We start from the raw sequence: 12194 nt of genomic DNA, 5'->3' as shown, positions 1-12194 counted from the left end.
AGTGCCTGAAATTCTAATTTCTCTGTAGATCCACAGAAGCCTTCCAGCTCCCCCAAGCATGTCCCTGAAGGGACCACCTCTGGTAGGAGGTGAAGGGTTTAGCTTTGCTCCTAGAGTGGAATCAATCCAATGTGAATATATACTTCAGAATTTTAAATAATTACTTCCATGTTTCTTAACCTTTTGCTTTGGGAGGGTATCAATATTTTGAGGAGAGGAACTGAAAAAATCCTGCATGTGTCTCTCTACCTTCCCCTCAGTACCAAGAAATGTTTCTCAAGTCCCTTGGCTACATTCTGAAACCCCTTTGCACAGAGAACTCCACTGAGCCCCAGTCAGTCAAATTTGACTAAGGGAATTATGAGCTGGCTCTTTCTTAATTAGTCTCAGCCTTACTTACGGCAAAAGTAGTTCTATTTCAGACATTTGAAAAGCACACAACAATCATTCCGTATGTTCTGTGGTGCATTAGGCACAAGGTAATATAACCCACAGGAATAACTAAATTATAATTCACATTGAGAAGCTTGACAGTTGCATTTGATTCCAGAAAAACAATGACAAATCAGCAAGATCACTCAGCAAACAACTTGAGATTATGCAATGTGTTGAAAGACTTGCAGACTCAATTTTTTTCCTAATATGTTTTATGTATGAAACCATATTCCATCTCTATTTTAATAATACTTTGTATTGTAATAATATAATATTCACAATCCATCTTTTCATCTTCCCACAGACCAACAAGAAACTCAGAAAGAAACAGGGATTCTCCTTTTTGCTTTCTCTCTCAGAAGTTTACAGGAGTAAAAGAATACAGCAACTGCTTATGAGCCATAAATTTATTTTTATTCCTGTGTATTCTGCACTCATAGGGTCTGGGTCTTCCACAGTAAACAGGAATTAATGTATTTTCTCCTGAGGCAGTTTGTGTCTCAGTGCCTGTATGGGACTGGACACCTCATGAACAGTCATGGGTGTCAGGTGACACCCAGGCAATATACACTGCAAAAGTATCACAAAATGCCACAAATTATTATGGGATACCCTGTAAGAAATCCATTATCAGTTGTAAGAAATAGTGTGGTGAGGCCAGCAGGAAGAGCACCTGTGAACTTCATGTATTGCACTATCAAATGATCACTTCATCAAACAGACCTGGGGAAGGTCCCAAGTGTTCATGCTACGTGGCAAAAAACAGATTTAGAATTATAATCTGGCACAAAGGCAGGAAATAGATAAAAATCCCGCCTTTTTTTACCTTCCGACACTGACTGTTTTGATGGGATGGAGAAAACGCTTTCAAGCCTATTAGAATACATTCACTTCACCATAAATCAGAGATCATGCAATTAAGCTTTTTGCAGGCTTGTTTCTCCTCTGCTACAGGTTGGAGGTGACCCAGCATTTGATGACCTGGCTACACAGTTTAAATGGGAGACATTTGTCTGCAAAAGCAGAGACAAACAAAAAGCAACAGGAGAGCTCCTCCACTGCAGACAGAAGAGTGTAGCCTCCTTTCAAAACCCTCACTTTGAAAATAGAGGTATTCCAAAGAGAAAGGCCACCCGGATTCCCAGTTCAGAACCAGAGCTGTTAAATAGTGACATGCCTTAGCTAGCTTAAGTAAGCTATCACTTGGCACTCCGAAGTTTGAGTACTTTGAGTACTTTGGACAGCCTTGCCTATATTTAGAGAACAAGGATGTGTGTGTTCATGTCACGTGATGCAGAAAAAATCATGTAAACCCAAAACTGAGCAGTGACTTTGGGAAAGCCATGTCCACAAGGACCCATCTGCAGCCAAAAATTCTTCCATAAGATCCTCCTCCTAAATACCACAATGTGAGTGTCTGGCCTGAAAAACTTGAGCACCATCTGGTGTGGGAACTTCTCATTTCACATCTCAGCTTTTTCTCCAACAGAATTTGCAAACATGGGAGTGCTAAATCCATGCTAAATGTAGTCACTATATGAGAATTTCCAACAACCAAGAGGGCAGTAAGGACTGACAACAGAAGTAACAAGTGGGGACTCTGAAAATACAGTTTCTGAGGGAATTGTGTACCCTCTGGTGCTGCAGCACTGTGAACTACAGGTGCTTTTGTTTGAGAGAGATGATGGTGCTTTTTCCAGCAAGAAATCCATCAGAGGAAAGTAGATGCATAAAGTCTCATAAAGGAAGAGGTACCACAGGGCCTGAACTCATCAGTTGAATCAATATGATTTATAGCAAAAGCAGTCTATTTTCTCCAAGTCAAGAATACACTTGGTATTCATAAATTTAAAAAGTAATTAACATCAAGATACTAAATGTTTCACTTACTTCTGTAACACTATCATTATACAAATCGTATGTTTATTGTGCAGTTACTCACAGTGTGTAAAAACATCATGTGTATGATTAAAATAATATTTTGTTCTTGTTTTTAGACTGGCACAGTTAGTTAAAATTGTCCCACAACTTTTTGCAAGGTCTTTTGCAATTAAATAAAAATAAAAATTTACAAACTACCATGGTGACCTCTCCTGGCAGGGAAATGTACAACCTCTAACTATGAAAACAGATTAATCCTCAAAGGAGGAAGTACACCTGGCCCACTTTATAGTTTATTTTTTCATTCCATATCCTGAAACATCTAGATGCCATTTCCAAATCAAAACTGACACATAAACTAATAGATCATCAAGAAAACATTACAGCCTCTTGTTGTAGAGACAAAAGCCTAATCAAGATGCTTTGCAAATTTTAAAAATACTTTTTCAACAGAATAACCATAGAACCAGATAAAATTATAACTGTATTATTAGAAAATTAGAACTTGAGACTAAATGGGAGGATAAAATGTTACCTAAACCTGGGGCAACTGGGAATGAAACTCAGCTGTAACTCAAGATCATCTTGAGTGTTGCAAACGCTATTCACAACTGTGCCTTGCTCCGCTGCACTTGTTTCCCCACACAGTGTATAAGATTTTTTTCATACATCAGATCTTACATATGTCTGCATAGACCAGTGAGAAATCTTCCACTGGTACAGATAAAGGACCAAGCAAGGTTGGGGAAGCTACAAATTCATTTTCGTACTACACTACAGGCACAATCTGAAAAAAAAAACCCCAATGGTACATGCATGTAAGATTTGTACATTGTTAAACAGCATGCACACTGTCATTGTGACTCTTTTTTAACCGTATTAGAAACTCCAGGCCTGTCTCTGCAAGTATAAAAGGTTCAGAAAGAGCTAAGTTTTTCATCACCCATTCTGCTGTTGTTTACTAATATAAGTCATTGTGCCAATGCCACTGTCACTCCCCTCAAATGCTGGCTACTAAACACTCAGAAGAGGGAAAGAAACCCAGTCAGGAATTAACAAAGCTCATACAATGTGTATATATGAAAAAATTAAGTTAGAGTATGTAAGGCAGAGCTGGGAAGAACTCTCCTAAGAGTGATAGGGAATACACAAAACGCTTGGTAGCTTGAGAACAAAAACATCCTTCAAACAACACATTTCAAGTTCAAGAAAAACAATTTCACCAGTTCTGCTATCATGGAAGTAAACTGATTTTACCACAGTGAGGATCAGATGGAGATTTAGATGTTGTAAGTGCAAAGAACAGACGCTTCCTTTGAGCCCAAGCAAGACCATCAAATAAAACAACTGTGGCAGAGGGGAGGCCCAGCATCAGCCTGTACCTGAACCTGTGGCTATGCAATATTTTCAGTCATCTCAAAGACAACAGATGGACCTTCATGTGGGGAGCTAGGGCCCGGCGGTCGGAAGATATCGGGATGTAACGGAAAGATAGAGTCACCCCCCTCCTCTATAGATTATGGTAATGACCCCTGTAATTAGCCAATAGCACCTAGCTGTGATGAAAGCAGATGGGAGTGACACTGTGAACCTAGGTTATAAAGTGACAAATTCTTCACCAATAAACGCCATTTCTGCCATCCATCACATTGATGTTGTGTGCAAATGGACCGACTGACCTGGGATTGGTCACCGTGCTGTTCCTGAACCAGGTCCTCTGCCTCGCTGAAGGCAGCACCTTCACACTGAAACTCAGGCCTAAAAGGCACATTCCTTCCCTCCAGAATTCACTTGAATTGTAAGAGACTTGAGAGCATATGCTTAGGGAATGGGAGGAAGAGAGTAAATGTTTTGGGGCTTTTTTTGCTCTTAGTTCCAGCAACTGCTTCTTCAACTCCTTTTTCTATTCTAGCTACAAACACTATGATATTCTCTCCTTTATATTCACAGAGCTTGTCTGAATCAGTTTCACACCTGACAAGAAATTCCTGTAAGACCATCCAGATATCATAAGAATGTAATATAATTAACATAATGACATTTTTGAAACACAAGGCTTTGATATCTTAGGACACACCCATAGCTACATCTATTACCAGCGTCTCATCTCTACTCCAGTGACTCATATTATCCAGAATTGTACTTGGCACACTATCACACCCTCCCTAAGAAAATAGAAAAACATTTCCATGTCTGCTAGTACCAAATACTATCCCTCTTGTCAGGCTTTAGCAACTTTCAAGAGGACATTTTTGAAATTGATCCTTCCCAAGTGTTAATATACCTGAATATAAAGAGAAGCAGTTTTCTCACAAGTGGGAAAATACCACAAGCATCACATGCCAGTATTTATTTGCTGCTGAGGGCTATACAAAGAATTACAGGGACCTTCACTCAGGAGTGAAACAAACCAATTTAATTTTTAACTTGATCCAGTAGTTGCTTTGTCCCAGTTTTGATTCTCACCACACTGGCAATGTCCTCTGTTCCCAGTTTCAAGAGAGCAGGCAGAATGTACTGACACAGGTTTCCATATTTTGGAGAGATTAAACTCTGGTTTCATGAACAGTCAGCTGTGGTATGAAGTAGATCAGAGTAATGATCCTCCTAGGAGTAAAGAGAGCAGCAATCTCTACACTTCTGTAGGGTGAACACCTTCCTGGCTCAAATGGGAGATCGAGCTGGAAATTCCTTCAGGCAAAGGTGGGAAGATGTGCTCTAAGCAGGAGTCCAACCATTTAACTCCTGGCAACAACAAGTCTCCCAACTCTATGAAAAAGAACTGATTTAATTCGATCTAAAACCAATCTTTCATAATTGAAGTGAATTTATTTCAGACCAAAGAAAGACAAATGTGTTCTATGCAAGTGACTCTACGGTAGCTAGAAGAGCAGTGACCCTCTGTACTGGCCATTTCTAGGAAGGAAACTAAGGAAACAACAGGATGAAAAACTCCAGAGAGTCATCCTCCAGGGTAAGGCTGTGACACAAGGAGGCCAAGAAATTGTTTCATTGACTGTGCACGATTCATTTGTTAGATGATAACATCACCCAAAAATAGCTGGCAGTGCTATGTGGTCACTCTGAGAGCCACACATCTGTCTCCATCTCATTACTCTTTGTTCAGCAATGTGTCTGCACATGCACATTCCATCTGCACAGAAACAATCAGCCGAGCCAGGATCACTGTTCCCATGTGCTGTGCCTGTGCTGACCTGCAATCACCACATCTCAGGGAGCAGGAGAGGACCACACATGATTGGCTGAACACTGCACTTTGCTTGACACTGAATTGTGGCTTAAAGGCCAAGCAACATTTGTTACAGGATTAATTTTAATCAAGATCTCAAAATAACTCCGGGATCTAATGATGCCTCAGTCAACTGCATGCAAAAGCTGTACACTTTAATATAGCCTAAGCCATAGGAAAACAAAGAAGTAACTGATTTTTATTTTCAAATCAGATGGAAAACCAAACTCTATCACATTAAAAGTCACTATTTAGCAAAAAGAAAGTACAATAAGAATACTGAGAACATCACATACTGAGATCAGAGGATTTGAGTGGATAAAATACAGATATTGCAAGGAACTGTTTGAAAGTTATCTATTCCAATTTTATCAAGGATATTTAATTTCCATTTTTCACTCCCTAAAGGTGAATGGAGGCAGGGGGGAACAAAGGAAGAACAGTGTCTAGTGTCCTTATGCAAGTTATTTATACTTTTGATTCCCACCAAGCAAGCATCACTGGTGATGGCAGTGTGACAGGAGCACTTCCTTCCTGTTCTGTAGAGTAGCAAACTAGGCTGACAGAAATCATCTACCTCTGAAAAGTAACGTTTTGGCTAACTTTTTATCCTAAGACTTAGAGAATGCACATTCTAAAAATTCGTTCCTATAGCATATCTTGTTCCGTGCTACCTAAGACTGATGAACACCAGTTGTCCACTATAAGTGATACACTTTGGGAAATGCAAGTTCATAAAAACTGGCAATCTAACAAGTGTCCTCATAGTTCAAGGATCTAGAAAATTATTATCCCCATTAAACTGTGACCTTTCTTTAATGAAAGCAGGCACGCTTTTAAATGTCCTGGTAACATTCTTTGCATGAGGATTTTTAACAGTTATCTCCCTTGCTCACCAAAAGCAATTCAGGTTTAGTCAAACTGATCAGGTTTTTTCCAGAAAAGTTCACTTACCATCCAGAAAAGAGTTCCAATGTGCTCTATAGTAGACAGTACACTGAATATTAAACAAATCAGCACCAGGAGAAATCTGAAAAAAACAAACAGTGTTTAGTGACTTGTCAAGTTTAACTGTAAATCTATATCTAGTTTTTTGTCTCTTTCATTTACATAACTTTTTTATCACAAATACTTTGTATTTAATCAATCAATTCTTCCTAGTCAAATGAGTATCATCATTTTGCATTCATTCAGCTTTCAGAAACATGGAATAAAAATGACAGGAAGGCTGAACACAGTAAATCAATAAGTAAATGTCACATTATCAAATATGTTTCTAAGGGAAGGTTGTCATAGTGAATGTTTCATATTTCACTGATTGCTGTACAACTTCAGCAATTCTCGTTCTGGTAGCTTTTACGTGAAAATTACAGGTTGAAAAGCTTATCAGGAAGGGGAAAAACTCTTGTACAACCTAGAGACCGGTAACAAAATTAATTCCTTTGGAGTTCTATCCATGATCTCACCCCAGTGGACACTTTTATCAGTGTTCTAGAAGAAGAGATGAAATGCACCTCATCAAGTCCACAGCCCAGGTGTTTGGTCACTAAGCTTGAGGGCAGAGCCCCTGGTTAGTGGTGCCTGCACAGGCTACAGAACAGATATACAGGAATCTCATAAAACTTGACAGGAGCAAACCTCAAGTCCTACACAAAGTGTGGGGAAGAAGACTAAAACATGTCCCCCTGACCTCCCTTTCCCAGGCTCAATTTGTGTCCCTAATTCCCTGCTCCTGTGCCTCCCTCCCTGAGGCATGCCCAAGTAGCAAAGAGGGATGGGGAATGCAGGGTTGTGGTCAGACTACAACACTTTGTCTCTGCCCCTCCACCCTCCTCCTCACACTGCTCCCCTACTCCATTGTGAGCCCTTCCATGAGCCGCAGGCCTTCAGGATAAACCTTCCCCAGGGGCTGCAGGGAATTTCTGCTCTGGAACCTGCAGCATCTGCATCCCCTTTCTCCTGCTTCTCTCACCCCGGTGCTCAGAGGTTGTTTCACTCTTGCTTTTCCCTCTCTTCTCACAGCCCACACTGTGCTTTTGGCCTTTCCCTAGGAACTTTTCCATCTAAGACTGGGGGCTCAGCAGTACATGTATACACAAAGATATAAAAGAGCACACAATACAGAATCACAGAATCATTTAGCTTGGAAAAGGCCTCATTGAGTAAAACAAATCAATACAGCAATTCCAGGTCCACCACAAAACCCTAAGAGCCCCATCTACACATTTTCCAAGTACTCCAAGCATGGTGATTCCACCACTTCCTGAGCAGCCTGTTCCATGTATTTACTCACAGATGCACTTCATATGTATATATCTATATATCTAGAGAGACAAAGTTCTCAGAACACAAATACAGGACAAAAAATAACTACTGCAGAGAACTACTTGGATATGAAAACTCCCAAAATGTGTTTGCCTCAGAGGGTAGGCTGAGCCAATATTCTGTATGCAGCACGTTCAAACCACGACAAGAACCAGGGAAAATGAGACAACTTTGGTATCTGTGGAGCCCTTCAGCTTTCCTTTTTCTCTTTTAAGAGTGCCTCAGAGTTTTAGACTGCCTTGGGATCCCCAGGAACACTGAACAGGTGAAAATGAACACTGGAAACACTTTTTGGTATGTTTGCTCTGATTATTCACACACTGCAATTAAATTGCAAGTTATATGCAAACACAGGAGAGACAGTTGTTTCCCAGCTACGACATAGACAACAGCTGACCTCTTCAAGCCTAAAAGTGGATTTGAAATTATGAAAAACAAAAGGTCCCACTTCCTTTCTTCTGGCTCTGGAAGGCCACTGACACTATTTAACCACAAGTGGAGATTTGAGTAGATCAGGACCACCATTAATAAACAGATATCGTAAGTAGTGTTTAGAGCTCTACATGTACAACTGTCTCTGAATCAAGTTTGAATTTCTTCAATATTTACCTATTCTGATCCACAATATAAGGGCAAATGGACCCAGATAACACATCTTAGTCAAGGGTAAGAGTATCTTTAGCTTGGGATAGAGCTTAATCACGCTCTCATGGTTTATGTGTTCCCACAACACTTCACTCAGCCCTGCTACTCATTTTGCTTCAACATGCACAAGTTGTATTATTCTCTAGTTTTACTCCCATCCCCAAATGTTTATCTCTGAAAACAGTGCTGTGTTATAGGGGGTACCGAGATCTGTCCAAGGCATAACAAAATGGATTTATTGCTCCAATGAGCTGGTGCACTGCCCAAAAGATAAACCAGCAGAGGGAACAGAACCCAGCATTCCTGGAGAGTGATGCTCCAAAAATGAAATCAGAGCAAAGCCTCAAGGACAGATAATGAAACACAAACCAGCCTTTGGCAAATGGAAAAGAATAAGTTGATAAGGGGTTCAAAGCATAAGGGTATTGCTAGTCTCCAACTAGCAATAGAAGAAGGGTGTAGAAGGGTCTAGGCTTGGAAAACTGCAGAACTTTAGCCTTTTCTTCAGGTGTAAACATAAGGTAAGTAGGGTCCTAAGAACCTCTTTTTCTTATACATTTAATATGAGATTAGTACTGAGTACCTCACTCTGTTGGATGTTGTGCTCCACCAGGGAGTTTCTTTATCCAGACATCTTTTACTTCCAATCATCAATCCCAGTGATGGGTACATGGAGAAAGACACAAAAAGGTGAACAGACTTATCCATACATCAGGACAGTGTTAAAGGCCCACAGAATTCTCCTGCAGTTCAGACTATCCTTCAGTCAATGGTCAAGGGAACATTTTAACTTGGCTTGTCCCTGAAACCAGTATATCAAACAACTCCAGCAGAGATGTACAAAGAGACAGTCACTTCCTCTGAGTACAGACTCTTAATTTCTTCCAGATCCCTGCCATTTCAATTATATCCCCTCAAAAAACCTTTGTTTTCTTTTACTGCACTCACTAGTAACACATAAAAATCCACAGAGAATTCACATTCTAAATATTTTCTACCAAGACCTTTGGGATGATAGTGCACTTTACCCCTTTTCCACTCTAAGAGAAACAGAGAGAAAAACCAGTACTGTTACATAGATATTATCACTACATCTTCAACCATATCTCCTTTTAGGCTTCTGTCGTGGTTTTGAACCAGTAATTAACAAACAAGGGGGAAAAAAGAATTATTATTTTTTTGCTGTGAGATATGGATTAAAATAAGAGCAAATCAGGCATAAAACTTAAAAGGAATAAAGAGAAGTTTATTGACAAACTACAAGAATAAGAACACCAGAATAAACTTTTAGAAAAACCTTTTCATTTCTCACTGCTCACTATTCTTTTGTTCACATGACAACAGAGACAAAAACTTATAATTTTGATGGTTTAAACAGTTCTAATTTTCTTATAGTCTTTTCCTCAGTTTCTGTAGAGAAACAGAAGTTCCTTTCTGTTAATTTATGGAGTTTGTCACAAGAAAACTATTTTTGTTATAGTTTCTCGTTTCTCTGATATCAGCTGCTCAGAGCTACTGTTATTAAAGCCCACCCCTCCCATTCCACATCACTCTGAAATGTGTTATGGGTCATGAGTTTGAAGATAGCATTTTTAAGGATAAGTTAGTCAAAGGCAAAAAAGTATTCTTCATCTGCTTCTGTGAGCTTCACTAAGAAACAGTTTTCTCATTGCCTCTCAAGGCTTTAAATCTCTCAGCACTTCACTATACCACAATTACTCTACTTTTTACTCAAATTTACACTTTGAACACCTTATTCCTCCCCATACTCTATTATGAATTAAAGGAGTTTTTTCAGGACTTCATTGTCCATCTCCATAGTTTTAACAGAAAGATATTTCAGCTTAATTAAAGCATCTTCTTAATTCTCTACCTTTCTTGAAGTTTCTTTTCTTTCTTGCCACTAGTAGTTTATAAAGTCTCTTTTCATGTTGATCACTCTCCTTTTCTCTTTCTGGATGAAAAGATTAATCCGCAAGTCTCATCTGGATAAGAAAGAGTTAAAATCTTGCCCAAGCTTTTGTAGATGGTTCGGTGATCTCTGCTGAACAAGAGCTGAAGCTGTCTGCGATGGAAAGTTCTTCATAGCTGCTTTTAGAGAGCGTGGTCTCTGTCTTTGCTTGCTGCAGGCTCAGAGTTCCTTTCCTCTTTCACTCAGCAGTTTTCTAGTGAATGTAGTTACAGCAAAACCTCCAGCTGAACCAGAGATCGGGCCGAGCCCGGCCCAGCCCGACCTAGCTCGGGGCAAGCCTCATCTCCCGGCCGGGAGACGAGAGACGCAGCGGGCCCGGCCCGGCCCCCGCCCAGCCGCATGGCTTGGGCAGGGAACCGAAAGCCAGCCGGAGCTCCACCACCCTTCACAGTCAAGAAACAAGCACCACAGACTTCTGGGTGTACACTTTAAGGTGGGGTTCACAAGTTGATTCTACTTTTCAATGGCTAAAACTGCTGTCAATTCTCAGCAATGACCGATAATTGGTCAAGAGAAAAGACTCTCAAGAGCCCCCAGCAACTTTAACTTCCTTAAAGGTAAACTAACCTTATGACAGCTTCAGAAAAAGCAATTAAAAAAACATTTACCAGAAAAATTGAATAAAAAATTATAGAGAGACAAGCTGTAGGTGCATAAGGATGTAAAAAGGAGAACAACTGGTGCCTCTTTTTTACTAAGGGACCCCCAAACACAGCCTGTGGGTCTTGTAACTTTGAGCTAATTGTTGCTTCTCTCCTGGTTTTATGTATTGAGATTATTTTTTTTCTTTTCCATTTCCAAATCACACACACTAGAACTGTTCAAAGGACCCTTTAAATTCACTTAAATTATGGCAGTATATCCTCTGGCCAGTGAGTGTCACTCCTTCCTAATGAATAGTAAGGGCAGCTCACATGGACTGAGTACAGATTCAGTTGCAGTGGGGACAAAGCCAAAGATCAGCACAGATTAATGAGTGAGCGAGGGCATCAAGAACAACAACAACAACCACAAAAGAACAAAACAAAACAAAAAACACAAAACTCCCAATCAACCAACCAAAAAAAAAAGACCCTAAACATTAGGGTCCAATGGGGGACAAACCCCCAAAACAAAAAGAAAGCAAGCTCATTCACCTAGTCAACCAGTAAACCATGAATTTACAGTGAAGACATTGTCCCAATAATCTCTAATCCCAGCAAAGAGGCACAGAAACAATAGGTGTAGAAAAGAGGACTGCAACTTGTATAGAATTAGAGACAGATACTGCAGATCCTGTTCTCCTGCACAGCACAGCAGCAAATTGTGGTGGCAGCATTGCTGCAAGGAGTTTGTCACTAGAGAAAGATGTGTTTCATTAAACAAAAAAATTCTCTTTTTGAGTCCGCCATGGCTGAAAGATACAGCCCTTACGTGCCCTTGGTTGTAAATCCTAAACCAATCTCAGCGATTTTCCCCTTTTATGTGATGAAAAGACCATACTTATTTTCCAGCCAGGCAATTTATATGGAGATAAAAAGAAGTGTTAAAAGACATTAAAAGTGCTAATAGTTTCCCAGACAATTGTGCATCAAGGCCCTGTGGACACAGATCTCAGCATGTCCCAGACCCTCAGGATTTGATCTGGCCAGATTAAAGTGAGTGCCTGTAGGCTGCCTTGTCTTGGAGCAACACATCTCCAGGGAG

The 12194-nt window shown here is 40.1% G+C and overlaps 1 protein-coding gene across 1 annotated transcript in view; it reads right to left on the bottom strand.

The window, feature by feature from the left end:
* Window positions 1-12194, bottom strand: part of LOC131592121 (potassium voltage-gated channel subfamily KQT member 1-like) — a 492490-nt gene that overhangs the window by 465835 nt on the left and 14461 nt on the right. Inside the window, exon 2 of the mRNA XM_058863404.1 lies at window positions 6521-6596. Coding sequence (XP_058719387.1) covers window positions 6521-6596 — 76 coding nt within the window. The remainder of the gene's footprint in view (window positions 1-6520; window positions 6597-12194) is intronic.

The sequence above is a fragment of the Poecile atricapillus genome, chromosome W (genome assembly GCF_030490865.1).
Source record: "Poecile atricapillus isolate bPoeAtr1 chromosome W, bPoeAtr1.hap1, whole genome shotgun sequence".
Classification (NCBI taxonomy): domain Eukaryota; kingdom Metazoa; phylum Chordata; class Aves; order Passeriformes; family Paridae; genus Poecile; species Poecile atricapillus.
This window is presented reverse-complemented; position numbering and strand designations above follow the sequence as displayed.